General features: G+C 41.4%; 1 protein-coding gene across 2 annotated transcripts in view; it reads left to right on the forward strand.

Annotated features, from left to right (window-relative positions):
• The window catches only part of LOC117517173 (fibroblast growth factor 13-like), a 74315-nt gene that overhangs the window by 5047 nt on the left and 45178 nt on the right, over positions 1–24090 (forward strand). The window contains exons 1-2 of one of the 2 annotated variants that reach the window (XM_034178100.1): positions 21056–21785; positions 22230–22340. In XM_034178100.1, coding sequence (XP_034033991.1) covers positions 21584–21785; positions 22230–22340 — 313 coding nt within the window. In that variant the 5' untranslated portion in view covers positions 21056–21583. Of the gene's footprint in view, positions 1–21055; positions 21786–22229; positions 22341–24090 lie in introns of those variants that run through there. The other variant, XM_034178101.1, reaches the window with a different exon arrangement.

A 24090-nucleotide genomic window follows, 5' to 3' on the forward strand; every position in this document is an offset into this window, starting at 1 on the left:
AAAACAAAAATGCAACAAATAAAACTCCAACATATGTAAGGGTTTAATGTCCACTAACATTTAACATTATTCAGTTTCCTGAGAATCTGGAGTGGAGAGCAGATGCAGTGAGAATGAGTTAAACCAAGGTGGCTATGGGACGTGAATTGATGGATCAAGGGTGTGTTGCCCTTTGGCAAAAGAATGCACCTTACCAAGTGCCCCTGTGGTTGATATTGACACGTCAACTATACATAAAGTCAGTGTCATGACTTAAACAGTAGCACACGAAAGGCTAAAACCACTGCACCACCATGTTGAATTTGGTAAAATGTTGTTTTATTTTTGGAATGATATCAAAGCAATCGAGCTGAGCATCTGATGACCAGATGAGGGAGTTCAACCAAGAAATAACATAATGTACATCAGCAGGTCAAACACACTCAAACATGCAAGAGCTGATTACTGCCTTCCTGCCTTTATTATATAGTGCCATCTAGTGAGTCCTATGTAGAATGACTGTTGGTGGAGCTGAGCTGACTACAGACATGCTGGCTCCCTGCCACGGTTATTGGCACAGGAAGCTTTGCCAAACTACACCTGCTTTCATCACTGTGGTTGCTATTTCAGGCTTTGCTCAGAATCAATGCAGGATTTGATTTATTGAGCCAATAAATAAAAGGAATGATTTTTTTTTTAAAAAGGTAGAAGAAAGAAAATTATTTTGCCTGATCTAGTCTTGCAGCAAGTCAAATTATAATATGATTAAATGAGCAAAAACAACAACAGAAGTGCTTCTGCAAATAAATCTGATTGAGAAAAACAACAAAGCTACTGTATGTATGAATGATTTACGCATCTTTATTAGTAGAAATGGAATTTAGAATTTAGAACCGTCTCTTTATTAGTGTCCCGCAACAATGAAATGTTTGTTTTTTTTAAACTTAAATGACTTTGTTCAGTTGGAGTTGGCTTTGCTGAGTGTGTGTGTGTGTGTGTGTGTGTGTGTGTGTGTGTGTGTGTGTGTGTGTGTGTGTGTGTGTGTGTGTGTGTGTGTGTGTGTCTTGAGCAGCTTTTTTGCAGCTGCATCACTTTGTTTTATGTCAGTAATGTGGAGGATGTTGTGTTTTAACAGGCTACTTCACAGGAAGCACTGTAACAGCACCACATTGTAATGGGCCGATAGAGTTACGGCTCACAGCCGTCAGTGTGTGTGTGTGTGTGTGTGTGTGTGTGTGTGTGTGTGTGTGTGTGTGTGTGTGTGTGTGTGTGTGTGTGTGTGTGTGTGTGTGTGTGTGTGTGTGTGTGTGTGCGTGTGTGAGAGAGAGAGAGAGAGATCCTGGACACGGCCTGCTCTTAGTCTGCTCTGCAGGTGTGCTCAGGCAGACAGAGACACTGCCGTCCATTACGTGTGCGAAACGCTTCCTGCATTTAGCAAGCCACTAATACATTTATTTGTGTAGCCAGGTGGTTATTTTAAATGTGGTGGTATGTGTGTGTGGGGGGGGGGGCACTCTTCACTAGATGCCACTGTCATACTGTTTTGAGCATTTTGAAACATTGAGTACCTTTTTTTCTGAAGGAACTGGTTAATTTGGTGTTTGGAAGTAAATAATTTTCTGAATCAATTGTTCAATGTAGTTTTTAGACCATTCCAAAGTAATGAATCACCTTGGAATGAGCATTTTTAAACGGTTGTCTCATTTAGTGTTTTGAGCATATTTTTTTTTAAAGCAATTAGTTTCTAAACCATGAAGCATTTTCAGAGGGAGTGTAACCAGGAGAAAGAGACACACATAGCAAAGGTCACAGTGCCCGGGAATTGAACCTGGAGAGTCTGCATCTGGCCATATGCAGAAATGTTCCATAACTCCTCAGCTCCTCATCCACTGGAAACATTTAAGGGCTTTGAGCATTTCAAGATGCTTAATTCTTGTCTGATGCACTTTGTTCATGAGTATTTTCAATCAATGAATCATTTTCTCAGTTTATTTGTTGGTTATTATTCTGAAGCTTTCAAAACAGTGTAACATTTTCCAAAGCAAATGGGTTATTGAGCTTTTCGAGCATTCCAAAACACTATAAATCATTTTGGAAAAAATCATTTTCTGAGGCAGCTGTCTTTTTGTATTGTTTTAAGCATTTCTAAATTTAATGACACATCCATCCATTTCCATACCTGCATACTCCAGTTAAAGGTCCCACGGTGCTGGAGCCTTTCCCAGCAGTCATAGGACATGAGGCGGGGTACACCCTGGACAAGACGCCAGTCTATCACAGGGCCACATAAATACATTCACACCTACGGTCAATTTAAAGTGTCCAGTTCACCTAATCTGTATGTCTTTTGGATGTGGGAGGAAGCCGGCATGAACCCATGTGTGTGTGTGTGTGTGTGTGTGTGTGTGTGTGTGTCTGTGTTGTGTGTGTGTCTGTGTTGTCATTTCGGCTGCTCCCATTTGTTCGGGGTCACCACAGTGGATACATCCAGATCCGCATTGGTATTTGGCACAAGTTTTACCCTGGATGCCCTTCCTGACGCAACTCCAGTTTTACCTGGAGAAACACACGGAGCCGCTGGTGTTCCGAAGAGGTCTCCCATTCAAGTACTACCCAGATGCTGCACTGCTTAGCTTCCGAGATCTGACAGGATCAAGCTTACACAAAGCAGACCGGCTCCCGGCATGAACCCATGTGAACTCCACAAAAAAAAAAAAGGCCCCAGGTGGGACACAATCCCACAGCCTTCTTGCTGTGATTGCAACAGTGCTAACCAATAAGCCACTGTGCTGCTCTTAACAAGGAAACTATTTCATTAACATTCTGGGCATTTTGGAGCAGTGAACCATTTTCTGAAGCAAATTGCTTATTTAGCAGTTTTTAGACTTCCAAAAATACTTTAAATTGTTTTTGAAGTAATCATTTCTGAGGCAGTTGTTTCATTTGTGCATTGGTTCATTTAGCATTCATGGTCTTTCCAAAAACTGAACCATTTTCTCAAGCAAATGAGTATTTAGTAGTTTGGACGATAATAAAATAATCAATCTTTTTTTTTTTTTTGAATGAATCATTTCCTGGCGCAGTTTTCTAATTTAGTGTTTTTAACTATTTCTGAACAGCGAATCACTTATTGAAGCAATTGTTTGATTGAGCATTCTGGGCCTTTCCACACAGTGAACTATTTTCTCATTGGTTAATTTGGTCCAAAGCACACACACAGAAAAAACAAAACAAAACAAAAAAAAAAAAAACAAATTCTTCCATTACTATGTGAGGAACATGTCGGAGGCATGTACACCCAAACTCCACCCTGCTTGTTACGCTGATGGATCCAGCATTGCAACAGTGAGTAAATCACAAATAAAAAGGTGGGTATATTAGGCTTAATAAAATCTGACAACATATTTCAAGACAAGAGGACTGAGCCATTTCAACAAAACGATCTCAGTTGACAGTGAAAAAGTAAAACGAGGACTAAAGTTTCTAGACGTTTGTATCTGTGTGTAGTGAATTAAAAACCTGGGAGCTGTCGGGACTTTGAAGTCAGACTGTGCAAAACCAAACGTCTATGTGCACGCTTAGGCGTGCATGTTCCATTAGTGTGATTTTTTTTGTCAGTGTTTGTTCTATGAACACAGTCGCTGCTTCCTGTGTAGATTTTGGACTCTGAAACAGCCACGCTCATTCCCTCTCTTATTGCGCCAGATCAGCGGGGCCTTGAGATGAATCATTAATGACTGGTTCCAAAGGCTTAATGGCCTTTAATGTTCTGTAATGATCTCCAGTGAAACGCCATGTGCCTGGCCTTAATGGATCCAATGCCGTGGAGACCTCTCTGGCTTGAACTTTGGTAATTCCTTCTCTTTTTGCCCAGCAGAGCACAGTAGGAAGTGCAAAAAGCCATGAGCACAGCTGCAGAGCTTCACGGGCGCAACATGACTTTCCCCCTCCGCCGATCGACCTCAGGTAGGACTCAGGGGAACCGGCGCTAATAGATTAGACTTGATCCTCCTGGGTTAGAACAATTCAAATGTGTTTATATCATTCGGAAACAGCGACTTGTGAGTGCCTGTAATAGGTGCTGTGGAGGTGATGGAATGATACGAAAACAGCTGTGGTGTCTTTGTTGTCTCCAGTAATGAATTTAACTTTGCTTATTTTTATACATTTTGTCTTTAATATAATTCAGTAACTAAATCTTTGGGATTTTAACTCAATAACAACCTGAAGCGCTGTCCGTGGTGCTGAAACAAGGCAGGACGCGCTCTTTCCTCAGCTCCTTCTGACAGAAGCTTCTGCTGAACTTGGAACAAAAGTGTGTGCATGTGTGTGTGTGTGTTCTGAGCAGTGTTTAACTTTACTTCTGTGTTCACCCTTAATTAGGAGAAGTTTCCTGTGAAGACACTTTAGTTGTAGTTGAGGATCTGGATGTTTTTCTGCTGTGCAGATCTGGGAGTAAATTACTCATTAAAGCTTTTCAGGGATGCGCCCTGTGCACAAAGGGCAGACTGTCACAGGAAACTTGAGCAAAATTTTAAAATGCTGTAGGCGTTCATAAAACCTTTGGTGTTTTTTTTAAAGGAATGTTTCTGAATCAATGATTTTTCCTGACATGATTTAACACCAACACCCTCACAGAATCCAATCAATATCACCTCGTTTCACGTGGAATAATTCCCTTCCAAGAAGGAAACATAAGTAGAATAAATCCTACACAGGCCCAGACTCCACAGTGTGAAGGTGATGAATGTCTACAACTCTCACTGGACGGGACGTCAGTCCATCACAGGTTACTTCCCGAGCCAAGTACCCTTTTACAGCTGGGTGCACTGGGACAATAAAGTGTCTTGTCAAAGGTCACAGACGGGCAGCGTGACTGGGAACTGAACACAGCCAGGTCTATAAATTGGTCGGCCAACTCCTTCTCCCACTGAGCTCCTTGTATAATATCTTACGTTTGTGAAGGGGTTCCCAAACTCATTTTTGAGAGGCGCTCACCCCATTTGTATCTAAAAAAAACTCTGAGCCCCCCAACATTCTCCCCCAGCATGCACAAATGCCTGCCAACACACACATAAAAACACTCCAAAAGACTAAAATCAGGCATTGCAATTTTTTGGAACTGTTAACTAACAAATATGTATGTTTAATTATAGTTTTCTCCCTTTTCTTTTTGGTTAATTCAAATAAAAAACACTGATCTTTTGATTACTATTAATTATAAGTGACTTATCATGGCTTTATATAACATTTGGATCTGTGGTGACCTCCTTGGTCGGCACTTTTTGGTGAATAAAAAAAATATGTTTATTGTTTTTGTTGTTTTTTAATCCTCCACTGGTTATAAGGGCAGAAAGGGAACATAGACTGATCAGGTGAAGTGAATAATTCTGATTATCTACAGCAGTGCCGTTGGTGGGTGGGATATACTAGGAAGGAATTTAACATTTTGTCCTCAGAGTTGATGTGTTAGAAACAGGAAAAATGGAGATGTGAGTAACTTTAAGTGTGATGGCTACAGGAGCAGCTGAGCAGCTCCAAGACTGCACATCTTGTGGGATGTTGGCAGTCTGTATCTAGTAAAGAAGGCATGTTCTTGTTCAGTCCAGTTTATGCTGTTCCTGTGCAGTAGCGGCTCCATAGATTTTTTTTTCTGCAAGTGCTGTGGGAGAGCTTGGCATTTTTATGAGGGTTTATGAAATAAGGGCTCATGTGTCACGACTGCTCTCTGCTACACCTCTGCCACATTCACTGGCGCACGCACATATAGCCACATTGATCTGCGACAGTCACTAATGACATACAGAATGACCAAAATCACACACAACTGTTCAATACAAATATTCACAGACCTACACATGTAGCCTCAGGGAAAAAATGCCAACAGCAGGCAGAGAGAAAATCTTTCCCCTTTCATTGAAAAATGAGGTGGGCTTCATAGATAATTGGCAAAGCTTCTGGGGAAAACCTGGTCTTGTTAGGAGAGACGGCATCCATCCCACTTTGGATGGAGCAGCTCTCATTTCTAGAAATCTGGCCAATTTTCTTAAATCCTCCAAACCGTGACTATCCAGGGTTGGGACCAGGAAGCAGAGTTGTAGTCTTACACACCTCTCTGCAGCTTCTCTCCCCCTGCCATCCCCTCATTACCCCATCCCCGTAGAGACGGTGCCTGCTCCCAGACTACCAATAACCAGCAAAAATCTATTTAAGCATAAAAATTCAAAAAGAAAAAATAATATAGCACCTTCAACTGCACCACAGACTAAAACAGTTAAATGTGGTCTATTAAACATTAGGTCTCTCTCCTCTAAGTCCCTGTTGGTAAATGATATAATAATTGATCAACATATTGATTTATTCTGCCTAACAGAAACCTGGTTACAGCAGGATGAATATGTTAGTTTAAATGAGTCAACACCCCCGAGTCACACTAACTGTCAGAATGCTCGTAGCACGGGCCGAGGCGGAGGATTAGCAGCAATCTTCCATTCCAGCTTATTAATTAATCAAAAACCCAGACAGAGCTTTAATTCATTTGAAAGCTTGTCTCTTAGTCTTGTCCATCCAAATTGGAAGTCCCAAAAAACAGTTTTATTTGTTATTATCTATCGTCCACCTGGTCGTTACTGTGAGTTTCTCTGTGAATTTTCAGACCTTTTGTCTGACTTAGTGCTTAGCTCAGATAAGATAATTATAGTGGGCGATTTTAACATCCACACAGATGCTGAGAATGACAGCCTCAACACTGCATTTAATCTATTATTAGACTCTACTGGCTTTGCTCAAAAAGTAAATGAGTCCACCCACCGCTTTAATCATATCTTAGATCTTGTTCTGACTTATGGTATGGAAATAGAAGACTTAACAGTATTCCCTGAAAACTCCCTTCTGTCTGATCATTTCTTAATAACATTTACATTTACTCTGATGGACTACCCAGCAGTAGGGAATAAGTTTCATTACACTAGAAGTCTTTCAGAAAGCACTGTAACTAGGTTTAAGGATATGATTCCTTCTTTATGTTCTCTAATGCCATATACCAACACAGTGCAGAGTAGCTACCTAAACTCTGTAAGGGAGATAGAGTATCTCGTCAATAGTTTTACATCCTCATTGAAGACAACTTTGGATGCTGTAGCTCCTCTGAAAAAGAGAGCTTTAAATCAGAAGTGTCTGACTCCGTGGTATAACTCGCAAACTCGTAGCTTAAAGCAGATAACCCGTAAGTTGGAGAGGAAATGGCGTCTCACTAATTTAGAAGATCTTCACTTAGCCTGGAAAAAGAGTCTGTTGCTCTATAAAAAAGCCCTCCGTAAAGCTAGGACATCTTTCTACTCATCACTAATTGAAGAAAATAAGAACAACCCCAGGTTTCTTTTCAGCACTGTAGCCAGGCTGACAAAGAGTCAGAGCTCTATTGAGCTGAGTATTCCATTAACTTTAACTAGTAATGACTTCATGACTTTCTTTGCTAACAAAATTTTAACTATTAGAGAAAAAATTACTCATAACCATCCCAAAGACGTATCGTTATCTTTGGCTGCTTTCAGTGATGCCGGTATTTGGTTAGACTCTTTCTCTCCGATTGTTCTGTCTGAGTTATTTTCATTAGTTACTTCATCCAAACCATTAACATGTTTATTAGACCCCATTCCTACCAGGCTGCTCAAGGAAGCCCTACCATTATTTAATGCTTCGATCTTAAATATGATCAATCTATCTTTGTTAGTTGGCTATGTACCACAGGCTTTTAAGGTGGCAGTAATTAAACCATTACTTAAAAAGCCATCACTTGACCCAGCTATCTTAGCTAATTATAGGCCAATCTCCAACCTTCCTTTTCTCTCAAAAATTCTTGAAAGGGTAGTTGTAAAACAGCTAACTGATCATCTGCAGAGGAATGGTTTATTTGAAGAGTTTCAGTCAGGTTTTAGAATTCATCATAGTACAGAAACAGCATTAGTGAAGGTTACAAATGATCTTCTTATGGCCTCGGACAGTGGACTCATCTCTGTGCTTGTTCTGTTAGACCTCAGTGCTGCTTTTGATACTGTTGACCATAAAATTTTATTACAGAGATTAGAGCATGCCATAGGTATTAAAGGCACTGCGCTGCGGTGGTTTGAATCATATTTGTCTAATAGATTACAATTTGTTCATGTAAATGGGGAATCTTCTTCACAGACTAAAGTTAATTATGGAGTTCCACAAGGTTCTGTGCTAGGACCAATTTTATTCACTTTATACATGCTTCCCTTAGGCAGTATTATTAGACGGTATTGCTTAAATTTTCATTGTTACGCAGATGATACCCAGCTTTATCTATCCATGAAGCCAGAGGACACACACCAATTAGCTAAACTGCAGGATTGTCTTACAGACATAAAGACATGGATGACCTCTAATTTCCTGCTTTTAAACTCAGATAAAACTGAAGTTATTGTACTTGGCCCCACAAATCTTAGAAACATGGTGTCTAACCAGATCCTTACTCTGGATGGCATTACCCTGACCTCTAGTAATACTGTGAGAAATCTTGGAGTCATTTTTGATCAGGATATGTCATTCAAAGCGCATATTAAACAAATATGTAGGACTGCTTTTTTGCATTTACGCAATATCTCTAAAATCAGAAAGGTCTTGTCTCAGAGTGATGCTGAAAAACTAATTCATGCATTTATTTCCTCTAGGCTGGACTATTGTAATTCATTATTATCAGGTTGTCCTAAAAGTTCCCTAAAAAGCCTTCAGTTAATTCAAAATGCTGCAGCTAGAGTACTGACGGGGACTAGAAGGAGAGAGCATATCTCACCCATATTGGCCTCACTTCATTGGCTTCCTGTTAATTCTAGAATAGAATTTAAAATTCTTCTTCTTACTTATAAGGTTTTGAATAATCAGGTCCCATCTTATCTTAGGGACCTCGTAGTACCATATCACCCCAATAGAGCGCTTCGCTCTCAGACTGCAGGCTTACTTGTAGTTCCTAGGGTTTGTAAGAGTAGAATGGGAGGCAGAGCCTTCAGCTTTCAGGCTCCTCTCCTGTGGAACCAGCTCCCAATTCAGATCAGGGAGACAGACACCCTCTCTACTTTTAAGATTAGGCTTAAAACTTTCCTTTTTGCTAAAGCTTATAGTTAGGGCTGGATCAGGTGACCCTGAACCATCCCTTAGTTATGCTGCTATAGACGTAGACTGCTGGGGGGTTCCCATGATGCACTGTTTCTTTCTCTTTTTGCTCTGTATGCACCACTCTGCATTTAATCATTAGTGATCGATCTCTGCTCCCCTCCACAGCATGTCTTTTTCCTGGTTCTCTCCCTCAGCCCCAACCAGTCCCAGCAGAAGACTGCCCCTCCCTGAGCCTGGTTCTGCTGGAGGTTTCTTCCTGTTAAAAGGGAGTTTTTCCTTCCCACTGTAGCCAAGTGCTTGCTCACAGGGGGTCGTTTTGACCGTTGGGGTTTTACATAATTATTGTATGGCCTTGCCTTACAATATAAAGTGCCTTGGGGCAACTGTTTGTTGTGATTTGGCGCTATATAAAAAATTGATTGAAATTGATTGATTGATGTCTTCATAACAGCACGATGTGCCTCTTGTTGTGGTTAAGAGCAAAAGCGTAAATGATTTTGTTCCTGTCCGAGGCCCGTGTTCTCTAAGGGATAATTGCCAGGAGTGACACCGGGTCACTGGTTTGTCTGTGCCTACTGCTGTTCCTCAGGTAGTTCTTTAGACGCCACAGACTTCACTTCTTTCCAGTTCCACTCGTGAATATTTGGGCAGCAAAAACTGATCCATTTCAGCAACTTGACACTACACTCACTACAGTACGATGTCATCGTTACATTGTCAAACATGATGTCATTGAACATCATGTTACACTCATTTTGTGTAAAACAATCAGTTCTGTTGATGAATGTTTATTTTCTTTTATGAGTGAAATATTTCTCTAATCACATAAATCTGAAAATGGCACAAGTGTCTTACTGTGGAAAACTGAAAGGATGAGGTCATCACCCTGCCTCTGTAACATGTTGTTAACATTTTTTACACTGTAATTTAGCATATTATTTTTTTTTCTTCTTGTTGGTGGTGGGACAAAGTGCCGGCGGCCTCCAGCTGAAAAATTCACCCAGAGCAGACAAACACTGAGGGACTTCTTTAAAAAAAACAAAAACAAAAAAAAAAACCTTGAACAAAAACCTTAATAAGTAACTTCTATCATAAGGAATTAACGCTTCCAAAACAAGGGTGTCATGTGGAGAACTGTTTTCAGATGTGATGATGAATCCTGGCAACAGGTCAGATTAAAAGACTATTATTCCGTGAGCCACCTTCTAATGCTGTGTTTACACATAACAACGGCACTTCACGAATGCCACGAAGTATACATTTTTGGCCGCTGATCATGAATGTGATGATTTGAGGCAGAGGCGTCATGTGTCCTCAGGAACTGCTGCAACCTGTTACCACATGTTACGATTTATGGCACGTGTTGCTGGAGAATTATTAGGAACCATTACGCATGGTCAAAAATAATGTTCTGCGTTGTTGCGCACTGTTGCACGCTATCGCGCATAACAGCGCATCAATAAGTTCTGTCATGTTGTGAATGAGGTGAATTGTCTCCACACACACACACCCATATTCATTCAACTGTCAGTTGCTGAACAATTCGGATCGCTCCAGTTTGCTCCTCAAACGCTGCAGCAGAAGAACTTTGTGACTGCATGCTAAGTTGGGCTCTGTGCCATGGAGTGGCGCAGAGAGGAGGAAACAGACAGCCAGATGTGTGGTTCTATGCGGCTCTCATCTTGCTCGTTTTCCCAAACATCAGACACATGCAGCAGGTGGAACACCTGCAGGAGCGCGCTGAGGAGCACTGGAATGAGACTTTTAGTTGACTTGGTGTCACTGTCCTTCAGCATACTGCAGCAATGAAACTGAATGCGGTGCAGCAGGGTTTAATTGTGTCCATGTCAGAGAAGAATGCTGTCACGCTCTATTAAGGACAGCCCAGTCTCAGCCCAATAGATTAATGTATATTTTCTCTCAGATTGTTCTGTCTGAATTATTTTCATTAGTTACTTCATCCAAACCATCAACATGTCTATTAGACCCCATTCCTACCAGGCTGCTCAAGGAAGCCCTACCATTATTTAATGCTTCGATCTTAAATATGATCAATCTATCTTTATTAGTTGGCTATGTACCACAGGCTTTTAAGGTGGCAGTAATTAAACCATTACTTAAAAAGCCATCACTTGACCCAGCTATCTTAGCTAATTATAGGCCAATCTCCAACCTTCCTTTTCTCTCAAAAATTCTTGAAAGGGTAGTTGTAAAACAGCTAACTGATCATCTGCAGAGGAATGGTCTATTTGAAGAGTTTCAGTCAGGTTTTAGAATTCATCATAGTACAGAAACAGCATTAGTGAAGGTTACAAATGATCTTCTTATGGCCTCAGACAGTGGACTCATCTCTGTGCTTGTTCTGTTAGACCTCAGTGCTGCTTTTGATACTGTTGACCATAAAATTTTATTACAGAGATTAGAGCATGCCATAGGTATTAAAGGCACTGCGCTGCGGTGGTTTGAATCATATTTATCTAATAGATTACAATTTGTTCATGTAAATGGGGAATCTTCTTCACAGACTAAGGTTAATTATGGCGTTCCACAAGGTTCTGTGCTAGGACCAATTTTATTCACTTTATACATGCTTCCCTTAGGCAGTATTATTAGACGGCATTGCTTAAATTTTCATTGTTACGCAGATGATACCCAGCTTTATCTATCCATGAAGCCAGAGGACACACACCAATTAGCTAAACTGCAGGATTGTCTTACAGACATAAAGACATGGATGACCTCTGATTTCCTGCTTTTAAACTCAGATAAAACTGAAGTTATTGTACTTGGCCCCACAAATCTTAGAAACATGGTGTCTAACCAGATCCTTACTCTGGATGGCATTACCCTGACCTCTAGTAATACTGTGAGAAATCTTGGAGTCATTTTTGATCAGGATATGTCATTCAAAGCGCATATTAAACAAATATGTAGGACTGCTTTTTTGCATTTACGCAATATCTCTAAAATTAGAAAGGTCTTGTCTCAGAGTGATGCTGAAAAACTAATTCATGCATTTATTTCCTCTAGGCTGGACTATTGTAATTCATTATTATCAGGTTGTCCTAAAAGTTCCCTGAAAAGCCTTCAGTTAATTCAAAATGCTGCAGCTAAAGTACTAACGGGGACTAGAAGGAGAGAGCATATCTCACCCATATTGGTCTCTCTTCATTGGCTTCCTGTTAATTCTAGAATAGAATTTAAAATTCTTCTTCTTACTTGTAAGGTTTTGAATAATCAGGTCCCATCTTATCTTAGGGACCTCATAGTACCATATCACCCCAATAGAGCGCTTCGCTCTCAGACTGCAGGCTTACTTGTAGTTCCTAGGGTTTGTAAGAGTAGAATGGGAGGCAGAGCCTTCAGCTTTCAGGCTCCTCTCCTGTGGAACCAGCTCCCAATTCGGATCAGGGAGACAGACACCCTCTCTACTTTTAAGATTAGGCTTAAAACTTTCCTTTTTGCTAAAGCTTATAGTTAGGGCTGGATCAGGTGACCCTGAACCATCCCTTAGTTATGCTGCTATAGACTTAGACTGCTGGGGGGTTCCCATGATGCACTGAGTGTTTCTTTCTCTTTTTGCTCTGTATGCACCACTCTGCATTTAATCATTAGTGATTGATCTCTGCTCCCCTCCACAGCATGTCTTTTTCTCGGTTCTCTCCCTCAGCCCCAACCAGTCCCAGCAGAAGACTGCCCCTCCCTGAGCCTGGTTCTGCTGGAGGTTTCTTCCTGTTAAAAGGGAGTTTTTCCTTCCCACTGTCGCCAAGTGCTTGCTCACAGGGGGTCGTTTTGACTGTTGGGGTTTTTACGTAATTATTGTATTGCCTTGCCTTACAATATAAAGCGCCTTGGGGCAACTGTTTGTTGTGATTTGGCGCTATATAAATATAAATAAATAAATGTTTCTTTTTCAGGCATGAAATGAGTCACATTTTCGTGATGGGACTTTTTTTGACTCAATATTACCAACCCTACTCCAACCCCCAACCCTAACCTTAACCAGAACCTAATCATGTTCCTTTCCCCCACCCTAACTATAACCACCCCGACCCCCCCGCTTCACTTTTAGTTTCGTGCAGCATCACGGAATGAATGAGAATGAATTTGTGCTGCCGTCACGAAAGTGAGGTACTTTTCGTCACAATATCACAAACCAATAGATTAATGTATATTTTGTGCTCCTGAATCACGATGTGCTGTGAGACAGGGTTGATTAAGAATCACCACTAATCAAGATGGATCAACATGCTCAGTTGCGACCTCCATGACATGAGGCAAAATGAGGGTGGTGTGTGACATTCGTGGAAGATTTTTTGACAGCCAAAAACATGCTCCATGAAAATCACGAATACCATGCACCAACACACACTATTACGAAACCTATTCAGATGCATTAAGTCATGTTAAGAATGTCAGGAATGTGCCAAGAATGATGCAACAAGCTCCACGTGTTCTCCATTTTTTGTAGTGCTACATACAGGCCTGGCATATGTACTACAGCATTTTCAGCAATTTCACTGGATCTGTGAGAACGGAGATATTTCTTGAATGGAACACTTTTTGAAAATGATAAAGAAAATGATTGTATATGGGAAGTTCATTTTCAGTGTGGACAAGGCCTTAAAAACATGGGATGAAATTAAATTAAAATAATAATTGACAAATTTTATTTTTTATCTTGGGGGTGCTAATCCAGGGGAGCTTTAATGCCCCCTGGTGCTGCCCATGTTCCTGTTAGATGATACTGAATACAGTGGAAGCTGCACTGGTGGAACCTGGGGCCGGACAGAAGAAGACTGTCACAGTGGAGCTTTGACGCTCTGCCTGCTTTCTGAAGGAATAACGACCTCAGCAATCTGCTGCCGGGGGCCTGTTTTGTAGACCTGTTATTGATGAGACTGACTCACATCACAACTTCTGTCTGCTGCGTTTCTTTCTCCTATTTTGACAACCACTCATATTGTCTGTAGGGGGCGCTACAGAGCTGAATTTGCCCACTTTCAGTCATGTGGGATTATGACTTTGTTCTTTTATGCTTTCTACTTGGTGGATTCAGCGGCATTGGTGTATTAAATAGATTATAATTTAGGTGTCTTATTTTTCAGTACAGGAAACAATATTTATTGCCTTATTCTGTTGTGTGTTTCATGGTGTGTAGTTCACAAATGTAGTTCATGTAGAGATTTAATTATTTTCCCATTAGCATTCAGATTTATTAGAGAGGCATTAAGGCAAAGTGTTTATTTGAACTTCCTCACTGTTACCACGTGGTTTGTTATCTCTCACCATTAGAGGCCCACATAAGGGCTGATTTAACCGCATTGTGTGTGAGTGGCCCATCTGTCTGTCCAGAGCAGAAACACCTCAGTGGATTTCCTTTTATAGCATCATGTGGTTTGTAGTCCATCATATCTAAATGTTGATTGATTTCCCTATTCTTAGAGACGTAAGTCAAATCAGGCCTGGTGCCATGTGTTGTCACATCCACCACACCACAGAACCAGCCTGACAGTCAGACAACTGGTCCATCCCCACCTCTCCAAAGTAACCCTCTGTCTGTTACAGCCATGTGAAATATGGATATACCATTAGCCTTTTCCAGCCTTTGAGGTCCTCAACACTGAGGCTGCCTCATGCTCAGATTAAAAAAAACAACAAAAAACTACATGGCCAAAATGTTGCAGCTGATGCACCTTCACCAATGCAGAGACATAAAAGTTTTTTCTGTACTTTGAAGTAGCTCCTTGTCATGTTAGTACCTATGATTACAGCAGTGTTATGCATCATCGCAATTTAGCAAAAAAAAAACAAACAAACACACATTGTGTATTTTTATAGCCACTAAATATTTAATTTTTACCCAAGGCCATCAAATATGGCCATTGGGTATTGCGAAGGCTTTGCGGCCGTCGGTCCACCCATTCGTCTGTCTGTGCTCAGCATGAGTCCAGTCCTATTACTACCAGGGTCTTCAAATTTACAGGGAACATTCTTGGGACACAGACCTTGGACAAGTTTAAAGATGGCTAAACTTGACATATTTTAAGAGGTATTTTAACAGGTCAAAAGTCATATTCAGTTTCAATCTGTTCAGTTTTGTTTTTGAGTGGCGGGTGTGACAGCCAATCAGAGTAGAGCTAGACCGTGACATCAGTGGCTTCTCTCTCCAAAATTGCTTCGTTTTGTGTGTTTACAACGTTTCGCATATATTAGGTAAGAGCTAGCAAGGAATAAACATTTCTAAAACTGAAAATGCTGTTTTTGGAACCTAATAACACCAATGAATGTATTTATAAGACATTTTGCGGATGTTAGCAAAGTGACATCACAGGTTGGTAGCTAGCTGCAAAACTCCATTTCGTTTGTGTGTAAATATATCCTCTTTCCAATATATTATGTAAAAGCTAGCAAGAAATAAACACTTCTAAAACTGAAAACTGTTTTTGGAACTAAATAACAGTGGTGGGCACAGTTCTGCTAATCCAATAACTGCTAATTAGCAAAGCTAACTTTTTCATTAGTGGATTAGCTTTTCAGCTAACTTTGAAAAACATCAACTGACCAATTAGCTTCCGCTAAATTTAGTTCCGCTCACTTTCAGTCCTCTAACATTTTTTTTTGCTGGCACAGTGAGTAAAGCTTAATGGTCAAAAACATTTGTAAACCCTAAAATCATACACATTAGTTGTTGTAATTCTGGACAGTTTATCAGCATTAATGCAACTCTGTCATTTTTAGAAAGTGAAAATATCGCAGATATCTTTTAAAGCAATGCGCTAATTCTGAAGGTTTGAGCATTAACTGGTACACGCCAAAAGGCATTATGGGAAATGAGTCTCCTCTCATCACTTCTCCTTCCCCTCCCCCTGTCAAAATGCACAGAACACTGCCATCTACTGGATGGGAGTGTGAGTAGACCAATATATTTTTGAATCTTTAATGCAGTTTTGCGCTCAGAATGTATCAGCATTGCATAAGTGAGCAAAATGATGAATGCATGTGATCGGTGATCCACAACTCCTGAATCATACTTCACAAACAGAATTTTCAGTTTTGCAAATGTCTTTTTTTTTACAAATGAAAAAAAAAGACATATTTACAAATACACATTTATTTGTAAAAACCAACACACAAGTTACAGTAACTTTACAGGGTGTGTTAGACATAATTACATAATTTACAGGGGTGTCAGACACTGTCTTTATACAGAGGAAAATATTAGTGAATGATGCGTTACCATTCCATTTCATGTTGTGGGTATATCAATCATCCAGTTAAGTGTGATGTAATGCATCATGTGATTTTCAACTTCCGGGTCCAAACAAAAAAGGCACACTGTCATTAACATTGAGAACTCCACTGAGACGGTCTGATCAGGCTGCACTTAAACCATTGCACACGGACAACAGCATTAACATCGCAACATAAAACTCTTTGTATATTGTGCCTAAAACTCTCCTGGATATATTAAATGGGTTTTCAGACGTTGTTATTGCGTTTGTGTTATGTAAAAATGCCAGAAGCTCAGGTCGTTTCTCCATTATTTTCAAAGGGAGTTGCTGTCAGCTGCAATTGCTTCCTGTTCATGTCATTCAGGGGGAGAGTGAAGTTTGCACTTTAATGTCCTGTTTATTGTAATATGTGATGTATATATGTAATATATACTAATATGTAATATGTAATATACACTCAACAAAAATATAAACGCAACACTTTTGGTTTTGCTCCCATTTTGTATGAGATTAACTCAAAGATCTAAAACTTTTTCCACATACACAATATCACCATTTCTCTCAAATATTGTTCACAAACCAGTCTAAATCTGTGATAGTGAGCACTTCTCCTTTGCTGAGATAATCCATCCCACCTCACAGGTGTGCCATATCAAGATGCTGATTAGACACCATGATTAGTGCACAGGTGTGCCTTAGACTACCCACAATAAAAGGCCACTCTGAAAGGTGCAGTTTTATCACACAGCACAATGCCACAGATGTCGCAAGATTTGAGGGAGCGTGCAATTGGCATGCTGACAGCAGGAATGTCAACCAGAGCTGTTGCTCGTGTATTGAATGTTCATTTCTCTACCATAAGCCGTCTCCAAAGGCGTTTCAGAGAATTTGGCAGTACATCCAACCAGCCTCACAACCGCAGACCACGTGTAACCACACCAGCCCAGGACCTCCACATCCAGCATGTTCACCTCCAAGATCGTCTGAGACCAGCCACTCGGACAGCTGCTGAAACAATCGGTTTGCATAACCAAAGAATTTCTGCACAAACTGTCAGAAACCGTCTCTGGGAAGCTCATCTGCATGCTCGTCGTCCTCATTAGGGTCTCGACCTGACTCCAGTTCGTCGTCGTAACCGACTTGAGTGGGCAAATGCTCACATTCGCTGGCGTTTGGCACGTTGGAGAGGTGTTCTCTTCACGTATGATGCGAAGGAGATGTGTTGCACTGCATGAGGCAAATGGTGGTCACACCAGATACTGACTGGTATCCCCCCCCCCATAAAACAAAACTGCACCTTTCAGAGTGGCCTTTTATTGTGGGCAGTCTAAGGCACACCTGTGCACTAATCATGGTGTCTAATCAGCATCTTGATATGGCACACCTGTGAGGTGGGATGGATTATCTCAGCAAAGGAGAAGTGCTCACTATCACAGATTTAGACTGGTTTGTGAACAGTATTTGAGGGAAATGGTGATATTGTGTATGTGGAAAAAGTTTTAGATCTTTGAGTTCATCTCATACAAAATGGGAGCAAAACCAAAAGTGTTGCGTTTATATTTTTGTTGAGTATATATATAAGATGTCTGAAATTCGGTTTGCGTTTATTAAATTCCACGCAGGTTAAACGTCGCAGACACGGATCATTTGGAATATTTGTTTTAGCAAGTTTTCAGACAAAAATATGTTTCAAAACAAAAATATGGACCGAGCAACGGCTAGCATTTCAATTCAGTTGTTGAGATTCCAATACAATTGTCGACATTGTTTTGTTTGGACCCGGAAACAGATTTATCATGTGATGTGCTACGCTTAACAACAGGATTCAAAAGAAATGTGTTTTGTTGATATGATGAGAATTTTAATTCAACAGCAACTTTTATAAAAACGTTTGTGAGCAATAAACACTTCTAAAACTGAAAACAGTGCTTTTTGAACCTAATAACACCTCCAAACTTATTTATAAGACATTTTATGGATGTTAGCATGGTGACATCACAAGCTGGTAGCTAGCTGCAAAACTCTTTTGTTTGTGTGTAAATATATCCACTTTGTCATATATTATGTAAAAACTAATGAGCAATAAACACTTATAAAACTGAAAAAGCTGTTTGTGTAATCTGATAACACCTCTGGAGTCATTTACAACAGATTTTGCAGACTTTAGCATGCACACTAACTTCCACTAACTCAAAGCTAACTTTCTATGGAGTAAAATTTATCTCATTAATAACTATAAATGCACAGAGAGTGATCAACAAATATTCCTTGATTTGCACAACTTCCTTGCTCTTAAAAGGTAAATATTGTTTTTGATAGACTGATTGATAGAGGGGCATTATTGAACATGTACAAATTGTACGTAAGACAATAGGATCTTGATAATTAATTAAACAACTGCAAATTATAAAGAACACAATGCTCATACGGCCGAGGGTGTTTTAGCATTGCATTATATTATAAATATACTGTAATTTTTTATTTGTCCATTTACTTCCCCAATTAGTTCAATGGAGATCACAAGGGATTATTTTAAGGGCCCCTTCACACATAGTGCGAATATGTACAACTCAGGGTGACTCCCGTTGGAACAGCTCGTATGAATGAACCACGTAAACATCGCTCCGATGGGCAGGCGTGCATGATGCTACTGCGATGGTTTGTGCACGCAGGAACACAGTGCCAGCAGCTACACGATGTGGTTAGAAGCTGCTGTGAATAAAAAAATAATAATAATAAAAAAAACTACATGCTGCAACAGTTTCGTGCATACGGGAACACAGCAGCTTTTCGTGGCACCTGCCCGATGTGGTTACACATCACATCGGGCAGATACTCCATTTTCAGATGTTTTGTCTGTCATTTTTTCACTCAAGGCAAAAATAAAATTAAAAATTGCGCAATATTGATTTTTATATTTAGTGAGACAAACATGCACACATTTGCCTCTATAGAGATCCTCTCCATGCCGCTAAACAGTTCTCATGACATTTTTACCTGTTCAGTGGTGATGAAAGGTGGCTTATTCTGTTTTTAGATTGCCCCATTCAATCACATTACATATATAGACAGTTTGGTCATGATGGTATTTAAGTCCTGAATCAATATTTCACCAATTCATTTCATTTTTGACTTGGGTAAACCACCCCAAAGTATCTACAAATAGAGCCTAGGTTGAAAATTCTGAAGTTCCCCTTGAACATAATGTCTCCATGCCAACCACCAAGTCACTGACTCCTAAACGTGGATCTTGTGTGACTCAGTCCTGCTCTAAATACAATTTACTTAGATGTGTTTGGAAAAACACAACTTGCTACATGCACAAGCAGGTCAAGTTTGAGAACCATTGCCAAATGACCTATAGAGGAATAATGTTAACATTTGGTATAATGTCACCTTCTAAGCAGTTTGGTAGGATTACATCTGAAACACTAAAATTAATATTTTACAGCTTCCAAACTACCATTTGTCTTTTATTCCCAGTTGTTTGAGGTTACCACTGAATCAGATCCAAAAAGTTTTAGTCATGATTGGTGTTTCTTTTAGATTTTTAATATAGGTTGAACACAAACAAACTCATAAATGATGTGGAGCTCATGTGGAATATTTTGATGTTTGCAGAAGACAAAGTTTTGATGAAAAGTCAGTTCTCACATGTGTTTCAAACTAAACCAGCAGTATACTTACATGTCTTACCTCATCAGATGACCCTTCAGCTCTCTCTTTCTTGGACAGGCCACTCGGCTGTTCTGAAGTTACCGGTTCCTGACCTCCACTTTTGCTCCTGTCGCTTACAGCCCATCACCTCTTCTCCAGGAGCTCATTCTTACGGTGGACTTGGCTAATGAGTTTGTCTCTTCTTCAGTCACATCACTCGTGGCTCCCCATTCCTTCGTGCTCTCTGGTCATCGATTTCCACTCGGTTTTCCGCCAGCACGCAGTACGTTTTAGGTGCATCCTGATTGCCCGGTGCCACAGGTTGTGCTCAGCGGTGGCTCTGCGTGCTCTGCATCCGCTGCCTCATCTCCCTCTGCACACCACTTGGAGTTGCATTTGCCATGCGCTGTTGCAGCTTTATCTCACAGGAACCACAGATGCTGTTGGTGGGGTGGCGCCTGCAGCCGGGATGACATGCATGAAGCATCTGAAGGTCTCTGAAGTGTTGCTGTAATGCAACATCAAAAGAACACAGCTCATCCAGACGGGCGCCCGTCTCCATTTTCGACTAATTTTTGCAGGCTGCAGTGAACCTCTGCACCAAAATAAGAGGAGAGCCCCTCCTTTCTCCCACTCCCCCTCTTTCTCTCTCTCCATAGGACTATCTCCTCCTACCACTCGTGCAATCCTCTTTTTTTCCCATTTATCACATCTTATCTCTTTCTCCTCCTCCCTCTTTCCTCGTACCTTTCTCACTTTTTCCTCTTGCGTTTCATTCATCATTCTCTCTTTTTGCCCCCAATCTACATCAATTCTCTCTCACACAGACGCACACTCGTGCGTGTGCACGCACTGTTTCACCTTTTCCATTACCCTCTCTCCATCTTCTCCCCATCTGTTTGCGCTGCCTCTCTCTCACACATAAATATCAAACCACGTGGGGTTCGGGGCTACAGGTGATGAAGGTGCAAACTTCACCCCCCGGGCCTCATCAGCCCCCACCTTCCTGTCCACGCACACACGCCTCCTCTCCCCCCCACCAGCTCTCTCCTGCTCGGTGCTCCTGCGCGGGGTGGGCAGGGCTGCAGCAGTTTTATGAACGGCGCACGGCTGCATCATGACCCCCTTCGCACCGAATCGGACCCGCGAGCACTTCCATTGACAAAGATTCCGCTTGGTGCATTTCTCTCACAGGAGCAGGAGGAGCAGCTGCAGTGATGAGCATCATCCACAACATCAACATCAACAACAACACCACCAGTTTATAAGCTGTTGATTCGCCATTGGATCCGGGTTGCTTCGCGCGCACGGGCTCTCTCTCGGGACAGCCACGAGAAGAACCACCTGAAGGAAGGTCTGCTGTGGCACAGGATTTCTTTCGCCACTTCACAACCAACGATGCGCCCGAACGCGCCGGCGCAGCGTTCTGGACGCTTCTGTCGATCACGGATGCCTGCGAGACTGCAGCGGCCGGTGCGTGATGCGAACTGAGCCGCGGGTGCTGTAGAAAACCACCCCGCGCCCCACGCACCCCGCCGAGCCTCCTCCAGCCTGATCGCGCTGCGCCGGGGGGGAACATGTCCCGCGCGGCGGCCATCGCCAGCTCCCTCATCCGGCAGAAGCGGCAGGCGCGGGAGCGGGAGAAGGCGAACTCGTGCCGCGGCAGCGGCAGCCCGAGCAACAGCAAAGGCGCCAACGACAAGCCGAGCAAACTCAACGTGTTCTCCCGGGTCAAACTGTTTGGCTCTAGGAAGAAACGGAAGAGAAGGCGACCGCCAGGTCTGGGGGGGGGGGGTATTTAGGGGAGGGGGGCGCTGGCACAGCCTCCCAAAACATCTTCATCGTCATCACCATTTTTCTCCCATCACAGCCTCTGCCTCCTTCATCACCTCTGCATGGCGGCGCGCGTCACATGTAAATATAAGTTTGTGTTGTCCCACAGCGTGCGTGTGTGCTGATGAGTGATGTAAAAAAAAAAAGAGAGAAAAAAGTGAGAACTTGGAGGTATTGTGTTCAGGCCTCAAACACCTGTGTTCAAACTGTAACTCAGGGGCCTCGAACCCTGCATGTTCCATCTCACTTTAAGGTGTCCGCCCGCTGCACCTTCAGAGTTTGGGAGCAGGCTGCTTCTGCTCGTGTAAAGTGCTCTTCCTCCTGTTTCCTGCTGATTTTTTGGTGACTGTTGTGGTAGATGACAGTAACTGGTGATTCCTGTCCCCTCAGAGCCCCAGTTGAAGGGGATTGTCACCAAGCTCTCCAGTCGTCAAGGCTTCCAGCTGCAGATGCAACCTGATGGCACCATTGATGGAACCAAGGACGAAGACAGCACCTACAGTAAGTTCAACCCTGGAACACTAAATGAAACCTCATTTTGACTGTGATCACTGATTTTTTTTTTTTTTTTTTTTTTTTTTTTTTTTTGGTGGGGGATTTTTTAGGGTTGGGGCCACATCACTCTAAAAACTGTTTCTGTGTTCTACTCACTTTTTTTTTTGTGAAACATTTTTACACTTCCAAATATTGAGGGAATTAAAAAGCTGTGAAATACACTCAACAAAAATATAAACGCAACACTTTTGGTTTTGCTCCCATTTTGTATGAGATGAACTCAAAAATCTAAAACTTTTTCCACATACACAATATCACCATTTCCCTCAAATATTGTTCACAAACCAGTCGAAATCTGTGATAGTGAGCACTTCTCCTTTGCTGAGATAATCCATCCCACCTCACAGGTGTGCCATACCAAGATGCTGATTAGACACCATGATTAGTGCACAGGTGTGCCTTAGACTGCCCACAATAAAAGGCCACTCTGAAAGGTGCAGTTTTGTTTTATTGGGGGGGGATACCAGTCAGTATCTGGTGTGACCACCATTTGCCTCATGCAGTGCAACACATCTCCTTCGCATCATCCGTGAAGAGAACACCTCACCAACGTGCCAAACGGCAGCGAATGTGAGCATTTGCCCACTCAAATCGGTTACGACGACGAACTGGAGTCAGGTCGAGACCCCGATGAGGACGGCGAGCATGCAGATGAGCTTCCCTGAGACGGTTTCTGACAGTTTGTGCAGAAATTCTTTGGTTATGCAAACCGATTGTTCCAGCAACTGTCCGAGTGGCTGGTCTCAGACAATCTTGGAGGTGAACATGCTGGATGTGGAGGTCCTGGGCTGGTGTGGTTACACGTGGTCTGCGGTTGTGAGGCTGGTTGGATGTACTGCCAAATTCTCTGAAACGCCTTTGGAGACGGCTTATGGTAGAGAAATGAACATTCAATACACAAGCAACAGCTCTGGTTGACATTCCTGCTGTCAGCATGCCAATTGCACGCTCCCTCAAATCTTGCGACATCTGTGGCATTGTGCTGTGTGATAAAACTGCATCTTTCAGAGTGGCCTTTTATTGTGGACAGTCTAAGGCACACTTGTGCACTAATCATGGTGTCTAATCAGCATCTTGATATGGCACACCTGTGAGGTGGGATGGATTATCTCAGCAAAGGAGAAGTGCTCACTATCACAGATTTAGACTGGTTTGTGAACAATATTTGAGAGAAATGGTGATATTGTATATGTGGAAAAAGTTTTAGATCTTTGAGTTCATCGCATACAAAATGGGAGCAAAACCAAAAGTGTTGCGTTTATATTTTTGTTGAGTATAATTTCAATATACTTGATGATCTTGGTAAATCTAAGTAAAAAATATTAAGTATATTAGTCCTTTCCAAATACTCTGAATGAAATTTACCAAATAAAATAAGTATATTTCAAAAAATATAATTTGTTAAGCAAATGATAATTTATTTCAGTGAAATAAACTCAAATAGTAAATGTAAAGTTAAGATAAAATTAACTTACATAGGCATTTCATTTGGTATATTAAACTCAACCAATTGAATGTGTTTCAGAGATTTTAAGTCAGTGTAGCTGTTTCTTACTGTGATATATACGTACAAAGTCACTGAATTACTTTTTAAACTGCAGAGTTTGCAAATACAATGGACACAGAAAGTCTACACACCTTTTGGCTCTTACATATTTTAAGTAAAAGGCACTCAGAATGCACCTACATACCTCTG

Source organism: Thalassophryne amazonica, chromosome 9 (genome assembly GCF_902500255.1).
Source record: "Thalassophryne amazonica chromosome 9, fThaAma1.1, whole genome shotgun sequence".
Lineage (NCBI taxonomy): Eukaryota > Metazoa > Chordata > Actinopteri > Batrachoidiformes > Batrachoididae > Thalassophryne > Thalassophryne amazonica.